This window comes from Pseudozyma flocculosa, assembly GCF_000417875.1.
Source record: "Pseudozyma flocculosa PF-1 unplaced genomic scaffold scaffold00014, whole genome shotgun sequence".
NCBI lineage: Eukaryota > Fungi > Basidiomycota > Ustilaginomycetes > Ustilaginales > Ustilaginaceae > Pseudozyma > Pseudozyma flocculosa.
In genome coordinates, this window is record NW_006920882.1 from 748,908 (window position 1) to 761,611 (window position 12,704).

Here is a 12,704-nt window from a genome sequence, read left to right on the forward strand (position 1 = left end):
GCCGCCCGGGCCCGCGCCTTCTCCTTCTTCTTGGCCTTGTCCCGGACAAACTTGCGGTACTTCCACACGCGCGGCACCATGCCCACGCGCTCGCTGACATGCACGCCCTCGGCCTCGAGCGCCTCCATCTTTTCCGGGTTGTTGGTGAGCAGGCGGCACTCGTCGACGCCGAGGTCGCGCAGGATGGCGCTGGCGATGTCGTACTTGCGCGCGTCGGGCAGGTGGCCGAGCAGGATGTTGGCGCTGACGGTATCGTGGCCCATGTCCTGGAGGTTGTAGGCCATCAGCTTGTCGAGCAGCCCGATGCCGCGTCCCTCTTGGCGCAGGTAGACGATGACGCCGCGCGGCGGCAGCGGGGCTCGAGCTCGAGCGCGGCCGTGGGCGTGGCCGTGCGACGACGGCGAGTCGCCGGCCGAGGCCTTGGCGGGCGCCGAGCCCTCCGAGATGAGCCGGATCGCCTCGTCGAGCTGCTCTCCGCAGTCGCACCGCTGGCTGCCGATCGTCTCGCCCGTGTAGCACTCGGAGTGGATGCGCACCAGCGGCGGCTCCTCGTCGTCGTCGTCGTCGTCGTCGTCGTCTGCGCCTGCGGGGCCGTCTCGCCCTCGATGAACGGGCAGCGAGGGCACCTGGAAGCTCGGCCCGAGCCGGCCGACGTAGGCGCCGCGGACGATCCTCTCCATTTCCGACTCCTGCGGGCCCCACACCTCGTCGAGCGTCTTGCTGCGCAGCGCGCGCTTGCGGTACCGGCGGCTGCGCTCCTTGAGCGGGCGGCCGTCTTGGCCCAGCACGACGCTGTCGTCGTCGTTCTGCGCCGGGTCGATGACGAGCGCGAGGTGCTCCTTTGCGTCGTAGTTGTTGCGGTAGAGGTGGCAGAAGATCTCGCCGTGCGGCGTGGGTATCCGGGTGCGGGCGTGGCAGCGGACGGCGAGCGGGGGCGGGCGGACGATGGACGAGATGTTGGGGCGGTTGAGCGGCGTCGAGGGGATGCTGGGCGCTGCGCTGACGATGCCCGGGGCGGGCAGCGAGCCGAGCGACGGCGTGGCGCTGGCGACGACGGCGGCCTTGCGCTCGTCGAGGGCCTTTGCCACGGCGTTGGCGTTGGCGTTGGCGGTGACGGGCATGGGCATGGGCTTGCCCGCGAGGTTGCCCGGCTGCCGCTCAAGGTCTGGCCGGGCCGGCTCGTCGCTGGCGCGGATGTCGGCGGCGCTCTTGACCTCGTCGCGCTTGGCCTCGGCCACCGGTGTTGCGGCGCCTGCGGTGGTGGTGGTGGCGGCGGCATCACCGGAGGCGGGCACAGTGACCGTCGCAGAGGAAGGCGCGGCGGACGGCTGGAGCGACTGCAGCTTCTCGCGCTCGCGCTGGAGGCGGACGCTGCGGGGAGCCTGGCGGCTGGCGTACATGGCCCTCTCCTCGTCGGTCACTTCGGGCACGGGCTCGACGACGTGGTGGGCGGCCTGGGTGGCTGTGGCCGAGGCCGCAGAGCTCGTCGGCTGGCTGTCGAACTCGTCGAGGTCGCAGTTAGCATAGGACCCGCTGGCGGCCGAGAGCTTGCGCGAGCGGGGCTGCTGCTCGTCTCGCTTCTGGAGCGAGGCGCGCTGGCTGGCGGGCATCTGGGTGGATTGTTTGGCATGCTCGTCGCCGGAGCCAAACGAGTGGTGGAAGTGGTGGCGGGTGACGTGCGGTCCGGAGCTGAGGCTGGCCGCGAGCACCATGGGGTCGATGGGGGGCCGGCGGAGGGCGTTGAGGGTGGAGAGGGGCCTGGGCTTGGAGGCCGACGAGGCCGAGGCATAGTTGGAGGGGCCCGAGTGCGGAAACGACGAGGGCATCGAGCAGAGCATGTCGAGCACCTCGAGGTCGCCGGGAGCGACCGAGTGGTGGGCGGCGGGGCTGTTGCGAGGCTGCATGGAGGGCAGGTCGGGCGAAGGGCTGTGGGCCACCAACGGCATAGCTGCCGCCGTGCTTGTCCTGAGGCCTGCTTGCGCTTGCGGTATGCTCGAGAGGGGTGCTTGCGTGCGTGCTTGGCTGCTTGCCTGCGGCGGCGAAACCGAGAGCGAGTGTTAGCGATGCCAGCGAGGTGGATCCCGGGGTAGTGGTCGACGATGGCCAGCGACGGAGGTGAGCGAGGAGCGGTGCCAAGGAGGTCGGTCGAGGACGAGGACGAGGACGAGGACGAAGACGAGGGTCAGGCAGGCTCGTCGTTGCCGGTGGGGACTGCCCGGCTAGCCGTAACCGCTGCCGCTCTCGGGCTGGCCCAGTCACCAGGCAGGGCAAAGTCCCTCGTTGCTGACCGCGCTTGGCTTTCAGAAGGGCCCGCCCCCGCTCGCCCGCTCGCCCGCACGCCCGGCGTTACCGTATGGCGTCGGCCCACCCGTTCCTCGGACTTCGGGCGGGCGGCCGGGCGGGCGGCCGGACTTTGGCTTATCCGCGGGTGGGTGCCCCGCTGCCTGCCTGCCTTTTCCCCGGCGACCGACCGACCCGCGCAGCCGGCCGAGTGTCTGCACCCCAACCCGCGCACGCAGCCACGGGGGGCAAAGAGCCAGCCAGCCAGCCAACCAGCTGGCCCCTTCCTTGCGACGATGAAGTCACAGGAACCGCGCCACGCCCTCGAGGTCGACGGCGCTCGACGAAGTCACAGTTCGGACTCCAAGGGCCAGCCAGCGGGTCGACCCAGCGCCCGATCACCCCGGCCCTTGCCTCCCTCCCTCCCCTCGCTGCTCGCTCGCTCGTCAGCGGACCCCCCTGGCACTCTTCTGGCACCGCCGCGCCGGTCGAGCATACATGCTGCTGCTGCTATGTGGTGCGCAGGCTATGTAGGCGGCAGGAGAAGCAGCTACGGCGGCGACTCGACGCAAGGGCGAGCCGGGCGGCGTGCGGCAGGCCTGCGGGGCGCTGGCTGGCTGGCTGGCTGGCCGTTCGGTCGGTCGGTCTACCCTTGTTCCAACGAGCAGGCGCAACCAGAGAGAAGAGAGAGAGAGACGGGGGCACGCGAGAGCGAGTCGGCGGCGTGGCCGAGAGAGAGAACAACACCTAGCCTGCTGCGCAGCCCCTTTTGCCCAGGCAGGGCCAGGCCCGGCCTGGCACCAGGTTCAGACGTCTCGGTGGCTGGCTCCCGTGCGCGTGCGGCCAGATCGAAGGCGGGTCAGGGCCAGGCAGGCAGCCAGCCAGGCAGGGGAGAGAGAAAAAAAATTGCTGCCTGGCAGGCCTGGCCGTTCGCAACACACACACACACGCGCGCGCACTCGCTGCCAGGCAGAGGGCAGAGCAGAGGCAGAGCCAGAGGCAAGGCAGCCAGGCAGCCAGGCGGCCAGGCAGGCAGACTGGCAGGCAGACCGAGGAGAGACGGCGAGCTCCACAGCATCACCTCACCTCGCCCTGGCCCTGCCTGCTGGCCTGCTCGTCTGCCCGCCTGCCTGCCTGCCTGCGCCGTTTTTTCACACAAACCAACACCACCACCACCACCACCACCACCACCACCGCCTCACCCCACCCCATCACCACCCACCCGCTCTTCCTCGCATTCACCAACGGCAACCACGCTCTACGCGCACGCGCACCGCCATCGCCAGCCCCCTTCTTCCATCTTCTCCTTTTCTCGCAACCCGCCCGATACCTTGGTCCTTGCCCTGGCCCTTCCTATCCCCCCCTACCTTTCCCACACCCCGCTCTGCGCACGGTCACCCACCGGCCCCTTCGATACCCGCCCTCGGCTTGCGCACCACCCGCCGCGCCGACGCTCGCCTCGCCGGTACCGCATTCACGACCAAGCCAGATCCGCTCGGTCGGTCCATACGCACTGCCCTCCGCCAGTGCCCGCCCGCCCGCTTCCGGTTTCACGCCACGCCACGCCACGCCAACAGCTACTCCTCCTACTGCCACCATGTCGGGAGCCCGTGACTTGTCGAGGCGCCAGGACAACTTCAAGGCCAAGGGCGTCTTTAAGCAGGATGAGCTGCGCCGACGAAGGGAGGAGGCGCAGGTCGAGATCCGAAGGCAGAAGCGCGAGGAGTCGATGGCCAAGAGGCGCAACCTCGTCGACAACCTCACCGACGGCGGCGACTCGGACGACGACGACGCCAGCGGCGCCGTCCTCGACGCCCAGCTCGACGAGCAGCTCCCCATCATGATCGAGGGCGTCCTCAGCGACGACATCAACACCCAGCTCGACTGCACCACCAAGTTCCGCAAGCTCCTCTCCAAGGAGAAGAACCCGCCCATCGAAAAGGTCATCAAGTGCGGCGTCGTCCCACGCTTTGTCGAGTTCCTGCGCAACCCGCACAGCATGATCCAGGTGGGTGCACGGGCGGTTGGCGATGCCGGCGCAACGCGGCCAGGCCGCGCGCATACTGCCCCGCGCCGATGCGTCGAAGCAGCTGTGCTGACACGCCTCGACCGCTCTGCCTCCCTCTCCCCCTCTCCCTCTCCCTTCCCGGCGCGCGCGCGCGCAGTTCGAGGCCGCCTGGGCGCTCACCAACATCGCCTCGGGAACCTCGGACCAGACCCAGTTTGTCATCAACTCGGGCGCCGTCCCCATCTTTATCGAGCTGCTGTCGTCGCCCGTGCTCGACGTGCGCGAGCAGGCCGTCTGGGCGCTCGGCAACATTGCCGGCGACAGCCCCAAGTTCCGCGACTTTGTGCTCAAGGAGGGCGCGCTCCGCCCCCTGCTCGCCCTGCTCAACGAGAACCACAAGCTGAGCATGCTGCGCAACGCCACCTGGACGCTGAGCAACTTTTGCCGCGGCAAGAACCCGCAGCCCAACTGGAAGCTGGTGAGTCGCCGCGGCGCGCGCGCGCCACTTCTCTTTCTTTTTTCTCTCCTCGTTCTACCATTGATCGACAGACGGCTGACCCTCGGCACGACGATGCTCGACGACCTCGCGCCCCTCCTCCTCTCGACGCACAGGTCTCGCCCGCGCTCACCGTCCTGACCAAGCTCATCTACTCGCTCGACGACGAGGTGCTGATTGACGCGTGCTGGGCCATTTCGTACCTGTCGGATGGCGCCAACGAAAAGATCCAGGGCGTCATCGAGTCGGGCGTGGTGCGCCGCCTGGTCGACCTGCTGACGCACCCGTCGACGGCCGTCCAGACGCCGGCGCTGCGCTCGGTGGGCAACATTGTCACGGGCGACGACCTCCAGACGCAGGTCGTGATCGCGTCGGGCGCGCTGCCGCCGCTGCTGGCGCTGCTGTCGTCGCAGCGCGAGGGCATCCGCAAGGAGGCGTGCTGGACGATTTCCAACATCACGGCCGGCTCGGCCTACCAGATCCAGGCCGTCATCGACGCCAACATTATCCCGCCGCTGATTGACATTCTGCAGAACGGCGACTTCAAGACCAAGAAGGAGGCGTGCTGGGCCATCAGCAACGCCACCAGCGGCGGCCTGCAGGACCCGCAGCAGATCCGGTACCTGGTGTCGCAGGGCTGCATCAAGCCGCTGTGCGACCTGCTGACGGGCATGGACAACAAGATTATCCAGGTGGCGCTCGACGGCCTGGAAAACATCCTCAAGGTGGGCGAGATGGACAAGGAGGCCGCCGGCGACGGCGCCGTCAACCAGTACGCGCTCCACATTGAGGAGTGCGGCGGCATGGTGGCCATCCACAACCTGCAGCACCACGAGAACCTCGACATCTACAAAAAGTGCTTCTACATCATGGACAAGTACTTCCCCGACGAGGAGGAGCAGGACACGGGCCTCGGCGCGCCCCAGGTCGACGAGAGCGGCGCGTTTGCCTTCCAGTCGGACCTCAACGCCCCGCAGGGCGGCTTCAACTTTTCCGCGCCCTCGAACGGCATGCAGCAGTAGGCCAGGTCGGCGTCGGAGGAGGTTGAAGGGCGGACGAGCGAGCGAGCGCGGGCGGGCGGGCGGGAGGAGGGGGTTAGAAGACGACAGGAACCAGCCCGCGCGGCGGCGGCAGGGCTGGATCGCGTTGAGCAGGAAAGGACGACGGCGCTCCGCACAAGACGTTCTCACTAGCAACTGGTCTGAGGGTTCCCCGCCGCGACACGGCCCTTTTGCATGCACGCACCGCTGAGGAGTGATCATGGTTTGGCTTGGTCTCGGCATCCCGGCCGTGCCTGCCTGCTGGCATGGGCCCCTCGAAGAGTCCCTCGCCCGAAAACGAAATCCATTATGACGATCACGATCCCGAGCGCCAGCTGGCTGTGCGCGACAGAGTCGAGGCAGAGGGGCGAGGGCGAGGGCGAGCTGGACGAGGAGGAGGAGGAGGGTGGCCTGGCCTGCTTGCTTGCTGAAGGGGCAGGCCGGGAGGCAGGAGGGTCGACCGACGTCCGTGCGCGCTCCACATCTGCATTGCGCCGGCAGGCAAGCGGGCGGGCGCCCCATTTTTGTCGAGCTTTCTCGCCCTCTTTTTTTCCGCCTGCTTCCCGACCACCACGTCGTCCCGTCCCTCTGCTCAGGTTCCTCATCTCGACGTCCATCCGCCCCGTCATCAACCACCACCGCTGCAGCTGCGAACCGTCTCATACAACGCAACGGAGCAACCGACAAACGCACGAACGGACGGACGTACGAACAGCCAAGGGCCGGACAGGGCCGTCGAGGGACCATGTCGAATCCATTTCCCAAGCCGGGCGGGTCGTCGGTCTCTTCGCGCTTCGTCTCGGCGACGGAGCTCTCCTCTTCCTCGTCGTCGTCGTCGTCGTCGAAACCGGATCAGGAGTATGATCCGCGCAGCCTGTACGAGGTACGTTGCGTTGGCCGTCCCCTCTCCCTCTCCCTCACCGTCCCTCTTGCTAGCCGGATCGGATCAGCATGGCCAACTCACCGCCCCATCCCTCTTCTGCGTGCGCAAACGACGGAATAGCGGATCAAGGCGCAAAAGGACGCCAAGACGGAAAAGTACGACGAGATGTTTAAGCTCTCGAACCAGTTCCGCGGGCTCGACGAGGGCGAGACTGTCTTTCTGGCCGAAGTCGAGCGGCAGCAGCGCGATCAGGAGCGGGCGCGGCGCGAGGCAGAGGCGAGGGAACTCGAGGCCTTTCGACGCGCCCGTGCCGCCTCGCCCCCCGCTGCGCTGCCGTCCCCGGCTGTCCTGGGTGGTCCCCGCGCCGCTGGTGGCCGAGAAAGTGATGCCAAGTCGATGAGTCCCTCCGCGTCCACCACCGCTACCGCCACAACGACGACGACGACAACGACGGCGGCGGCATCCTCGCCGGGCGCCGCATCGACGACGGCCAACAAGAAGCGGAAAAAGGCCGGCGGCATGCTCCTCGGCGTCGTGCGCAAAAAGCCCGCCGCCCCGTCCTCGTCCACATCGACCCCACCCGCCGCCGCCGCCGCGGCCGCCGGTGCATCCCCGACAAAGACACAGACGGCCTCGCCTTCACCAAGCACGGCGACAGCGGCAGAGGACGCGGCTGCTGCATCATCCGACCAAGGCTCGTCGGAAGCCCTCACGGAGACGACGGACGCAGCTGCCGAGGCCACAAATGACGGCCAGCGGCGGCAGGACAGGAGCAGCGGCGGCGACGACGACGACGCCGGTCCAGCAGGCGACGACGCACCACCAACGCCGGCAAAGAGGATCAAGTCATAAGTCATTGCGATCTCGCCGGCCCTTGCTTGCTGGTCGGTGCGCCGCTTCACCCTCCTCGCCCGTCGCGCCTCGGTACCGCCGCCGACGACTCCTGCCATCGCCTCCAGCACCCTGTACCACCACCCACTCGTCTCATCCGCTCCGTCATCTTGCAATCCGATGCGATCCATACGCCGCACGCTCGCTGGAGCCTCCTCGCCCTGCCTGGTCCCTGCTGGGCCCTCGCCGTCGTCGGCGCGCCCGACCCGCATCCTCCACCCTGATGGCGATGCCCTTGCTGAGTCGCTCGCCTCCTTGACCGTCCGAGCCGCGTCGCGGCGCTTGCCCTTGGCCCCGAACGGACCTCGTCAGTTGCGCGACTCTTGGCTGACGGCAGACGAGGTGCTGGACGTGTCCTCGTCCGTGGCCGTCCCTCGCGCCGGCCGGCTCTGTTGGGTCTCCTGCCGGGCGGCCCCCTGCTGCGCCTCTGCGCCGGGTGCCGGGCTCGGCTCCCTCTTGGTCGTCGACGAGCCGCTGGTCGAGTCGCCTGAAGACGGGACGTGCGTCTGCTGCAGCGGGTGCTGGTACGCTCGAGGCACGCCGTCGACAACGTGGCCCGGCACATCCCTCCATGTGGCCATCCTCGACATCTGCTGCGACGGCGGGGCGAGCGCAGCCGACGGGATGATGCGTCCCGGGCCGTCAAAGGGCTGGCCGGACTCGCCCGACTTGGCCCTCGCCGGGGCGCGCGGTGCGTGGGACCAGTCCGAGGTCCAGCCCATCTGCTGCATCCTCGCGGCCAGGGCGTCGTCGGCCAGGCTAGTCCAAGCCGGCGCCGTCGCCGGATCCTGACCCATCATCTGGACCTGCATCGCGTCGAATGGCAGCGGCAGCGAGTGCCTCGGGTGCGGCGGCGACGCTGCGGCTGCGGCTGCAAAGGCAGCGGGTTTGCCCATCGCTGCCTTGGCCTGCCCGCGCGACGACTTGCCCGAAGGAGGGCCCGAGGATGGCGGCGTCGACGTCTTGGACGGCTGGCTGCCCGAGTGCCCGTACATCGTCTGCGGGGGCGATGCCGAAGAGTGGCTGCGGTGCTGGCTCGCCCGGTCGCCGACGAGGAAGCGGACCTGGTGCGTGGCCGGCTTGGATTGAGGCCGGGCGGGGCAGTGCTCGAAATCGCTGCAGCCCTCTTGACTGCGTCCAGGCGAGCCGAGCTCCTCAAGGCTGCTTGCGTTGGCGCTGACGCGTGGACGCGGGCTGTCGATCGGCTGCCTCGATCGCTGCTGCGGCTGTCCGGCGGGAGAGCTGCCCCCACCCTGCGACGAAGGCGTCTCGGCTCGCGCTTCGACCGGTCGCTGCCTGTATGGAGCGGCGACATCGGGCGATGAGCTGCCGGTGCCGGTGCCGCTTCCGCCGCCCGCATCATTGCGGTAGAGGTACTGCTGGAAGTCGAGATAATCGGCCGTCAGCGGGGGCAGCAGACGCTCGAACGACGTCGACGTGTGGCCGGCAGGGAAGTGGGGCGACGGCTCGGGCTGGGGAGCCGTTCCGACACCGTGGCCGGGTGCGCGTCCAAAAGCCCTCACCTCCTGCGGTGCCGTCGACTGCCAGGCGCGACGGGGTACGGGGCCAGGTCAGGTCAGCGTTCGTCTCGCCACAGCATCAGGCTGAATTGATCACGCCTCGCATGCACGTACCGTCTGGTCTCGCTGCTCCCTCGCCGCGGTCTCTGGCAGAGATCGGGGTCCGGTCGGTCGACGCGGCGGTCCTTGCTGCTGCTGCTGCTGCTGCTGCTGCTGCTGCTGGTGTGCACGCATGGCGACGTCGGGATGCCGCGCTCGGATCAGCCGTCGTCCCAGCGTGGCCCCGAACCCCCTCTCGCTCTCGTTCTCTCTCGCCACGGACTCGCCGGCGTATCGCTGGCCCTCGCCTCGACTCACCTCTTGGCGGTGCGGATGCGGGTGCGGGACCGGGTAGTAGTCGACGTACTCGACTGCATGTCCGCCTGCCTGGTGCTGCTGGCGGTCGCAGCCGGGAGAGACGAGCAGGCAAGGGCCGTGACTGGTCAGCGAGGCACGATCCCTGGGTCCTTGGTGCAGCGCGGCGGCTTACTGCATGGCGACGCACCAGCTCTCGTCCTGGCCACAGCCGCAGGTAGTCGGGCAGCGGCACGCCGGCCAGCGTGTCCTCGCCCTCGTCCACCCAGTGCATCGAGCCGCTGCCCGAGTTGGAGCCCGACAGCGAGGCCGAGTTGTCGGATCGGACCGGGCGCTCCGAGGCCTCGGCGGCCGCCTCGAAATCGGAGCCGGCGGGTGAGCGGAGCGCGACCAGGTCGGTCTCGGAGTGGCGGTGGGTGAGGCCGGGGATGTTGATGGGGGGCCCGCCGGTGCGCTGCGATGCCTGGACGGGCAGCTCGGTGCGCAGCGTGGCGCTGGCGGGCGGCGCGATGCCGTAGTGCAGCAGCATGTCTTCGAGCTCCGTGTTTCTGGCGGCGAGCTGCGTCACCGTCTCGCGCAGCACCTTTTCGCGCTGCTTGCGGCGCTCGCGGAACATCCTGCTGGCTCTCGCGTTGGGTCGCGACGGATCGAGGCCCAACTCGTCGGCTTCGACGCCGAACGGTGCCGCCGCCGGCGACGACGACGACGGGTACGCACGGGGCGGGGTGGGCCACGAGGAGCGGGAGCGGAGGCTGGCCTCACCCGACGTCGACGGATCGAGAGGGTAATCGAGGCGCGACATCGGCCTCGAGTCGAGCGAGGCGCTGGACCTCGTAGGGGCGCTCCCGGTCGAGGGCGCCGCAGCAAACGGCGGCATCACAGGCGGAGGCAGGTACCGGCCGGCCACACGGTTGGCCAGTGGCGCGCTCGGCGGCGTCTGCAGGGCCGTCCATCGCGACGTCCGGCGCTGCAGATCGGCCGGATCGTGCCCGCCGCGTCCCTCGGACATTGCAGCAGCGGTGTGGGCCCTGCCGAGCTGGGTCGGGCCGATTGACGCGGAAGCGGCCGTCGCAAGGGCTGCACGCGGTGCCAAGGGACGAAGAGAGGATCCGGGGCGAAAGGGACTGCAACACGAGGGCAGTCGTGGTGGCGACAAGGGCCAGGCTGGGTGGGGCGGGGCGCGGGTGGGGGGATCGAAGTTGGAGGAGCGGAGGAAAGGAGCGAGGCGGGCGTCCGGGGCTGCCTCGACGCCTTCTTATACCGCCACTGCCCCCTCAGCCGACGCCTCCAGCCAGCCGCGAGGCACGCCGCTCGAAAGCAACAAAGACGCCGTCCGTAGGGCCATCCACCCGCCCCCGCCACCGGACATCGCCGACTGAACTGCCCGAGCCAGCCGGCGAGCTAGCAGGCCAGGACGGTTCGCACAGTCTGGCAGGCCGGCAAACGCTCGCGCCACGGCGATCGAGCAGGGAAAGCTGTTGCTGCAGGCGGACCAGGCGAGCAGCCAGCAGGCAGGCAAGCAAGGCGTGCGCGACGAGGCAGCGGGGCGCGCCAAGCTGTGGCGTGCATCGCGAGCAGGCTCGGCCCTGTCACGCCCCCCTCTGCGCGCTCGAAAAGCAAGCTGCCTGCCTCGCGGTGGGCAGGCGGCGGACGAGCGGGCTGGCCGACTGGCTGGCTGACTAGGCAGCGCGCAGGGACGCCCGCGGCCGCTCTCCCTGGCCAGGCAGAGGCAGGGCCGACGTGTGAGCCTGGAAGGCCCGGGCAGGCAGGGCAAGCCGCCGCCTGAAAATTTTGACGGCCCTCGAGCCAGGCCAGGTTGCGGGGCAGTGCGGGAAGCCATGCTTCCCGGCCAGCCTGGCAACCTGCCCGCCTCTGTGCTGTCACGCCCTAGCCTGTCAAGCGAGCCCTGCTGGCCTGCTGAGGCCAGGCTGCTGGCTGGCTCGACCGACCTCGCTCGACGAGGCTGGCTGGGCTGCCAGCAGACGGGGGGCCGGTCCAAAGCTGAGTCGCGATTTGCAGCAGCCGAGCCTCGCTCGATCTGGCTTGCCTGCTGGCCTGCCTGGTCTGCCAGCCAAGCTTGCTTGCCAGCAAGCCGCCTGGCTGGCCCATCATCCTCGAGGCTGCCGCGAGCTGGGTCTGCCCGTCCCAGCTGCTGCTGCTGCTGCTGCTGCTGCTGCTTGCTTGGCAGAGGCGGCGGATCACCCACTCGCAGACGGAGCCTGCCTGCTGGTCTGCGGTCCGTCTTGCGACGCTCGACGTCCCGCTCGTGCGTCTCTCTGCCAGCGTCGGCTCTCGACTTAGCTCGGCCGCTTTGCCTGCGTTGCCAGCCAGGGCCATCCGGGCGTCGCTGTAGTGACGAGGCGGGCCGGCAGGCAGGCGGACAGGCGGGCAGGCGGGCGGGCGCTGAGTGGACTGTCTCGTGCGAAAGAGGGGACCGCGCCGTGGCTTCTGGCAAATTCCTGACGGGCGGCTGTCAAGTCAGTTGGGCGGCCCGTCCGCCGCTCGGCCTTACTCCACTTTGGCAGCTGGCTGGCCGGCCCTTCCTGAGAGGCGCTCCCTCCTCCTTCTTCTGCACCTCCTCCTCCGCCTACCACCAGCCCTCCATCTCGCAACCGCAACGGCATCGCATCGCATCGCATCGAAGACAGCCCCCCACCCTCCCCCACCGACATCCGCCCGCCCGCCATGTCGACCTGGAACAAGCACTACCACTGGAAGACCAAGGGTTGCACGCCCTGGGCCAAGAAGCACATCGCCGACCACACCGTCGGCAAGAGCGTCGCCGTCGGCACCGGCGGATCCGTAAAGGTGGACCGCCTCTCGGCCTTTGAGGGCGACGTCGAGCTCGGAAACCGAAAGGGCAAGCTCATCACCATCTACGACTGCAGCATCACCTACGCCTGGTCCGGCCAGTCGGGCGACGGCACCACCGCAGAGGGCACCATCACCTTTCCCGAGGTCAGCCACGAGGTCGAGGACGAGGGCGACGAGTACAGGGTGAGTAGTGGCGGCGCCAGATCGGAGAGGCCAGGCGACGGGCGACGGGCGACGGGCGACTGGTGACATGCTCCGACGAGGCTGACCCTCGCCCCTCCCTTTTGCTCCCTCTCCCTATCTCTCTCTCTCTCTCTCCCTATCGCTCTCTCTCTCTCCTCTCTCTCTCTCTCTCTCTCTCTCTCTCTCTCTCTCTCTCTCTCTCTCTCTCGTCTCTCTCTCTCTCTCTCTCTCTCTC

At 68.9% G+C, this 12,704-nt stretch overlaps 5 protein-coding genes across 5 annotated transcripts in view; 3 read left to right on the plus strand and 2 right to left on the minus strand.

Moving 5' to 3' along the window:
- PFL1_04495 (uncharacterized protein) overlaps positions 1 to 1,946 on the minus strand; it is a gene marked incomplete at both ends in the record, with an annotated part of 2,139 nt that extends 193 nt beyond the window's left edge. The window contains one exon of the mRNA XM_007882019.1: positions 1 to 1,946. This exon is cut by the window's left edge and continues 193 nt beyond it. Within this exon, the coding sequence (XP_007880210.1) occupies positions 1 to 1,946 (1,946 nt within the window).
- A 1,931-nt stretch (positions 1,947 to 3,877) lies between these two features.
- PFL1_04496 (uncharacterized protein) lies at positions 3,878 to 5,806 on the plus strand (the record flags this gene model as incomplete). The annotated part of the gene is made up of 3 exons (XM_007882020.1): positions 3,878 to 4,288; positions 4,446 to 4,766; positions 4,901 to 5,806. 3 exons carry the CDS (start codon positions 3,878 to 3,880, stop codon positions 5,804 to 5,806), a joined length of 1,638 nt encoding a protein of 545 aa, XP_007880211.1.
- Positions 5,807 to 6,569: 763 nt separating this feature from the next.
- Positions 6,570 to 7,559, plus strand: PFL1_04497 (uncharacterized protein; the record flags this gene model as incomplete). Its single annotated transcript, XM_007882021.1, has 2 exons — positions 6,570 to 6,707; positions 6,828 to 7,559. 2 exons carry the CDS (start codon positions 6,570 to 6,572, stop codon positions 7,557 to 7,559), a joined length of 870 nt encoding a protein of 289 aa, XP_007880212.1.
- Positions 7,560 to 9,197: 1,638 nt separating this feature from the next.
- PFL1_04498 (uncharacterized protein) lies at positions 9,198 to 10,481 on the minus strand (the record flags this gene model as incomplete). Its single annotated transcript, XM_007882022.1, has 1 exon — positions 9,198 to 10,481. One exon carries the CDS (start codon positions 10,479 to 10,481, stop codon positions 9,198 to 9,200), a length of 1,284 nt encoding a protein of 427 aa, XP_007880213.1.
- A 1,676-nt stretch (positions 10,482 to 12,157) lies between these two features.
- PFL1_04499 (uncharacterized protein) overlaps positions 12,158 to 12,704 on the plus strand; it is a gene marked incomplete at both ends in the record, with an annotated part of 1,536 nt that continues 989 nt past the window's right edge. The window contains one exon of the mRNA XM_007882023.1: positions 12,158 to 12,469. Within this exon, the coding sequence (XP_007880214.1) occupies positions 12,158 to 12,469 (312 nt within the window). The remainder of the gene's footprint in view (positions 12,470 to 12,704) is intronic.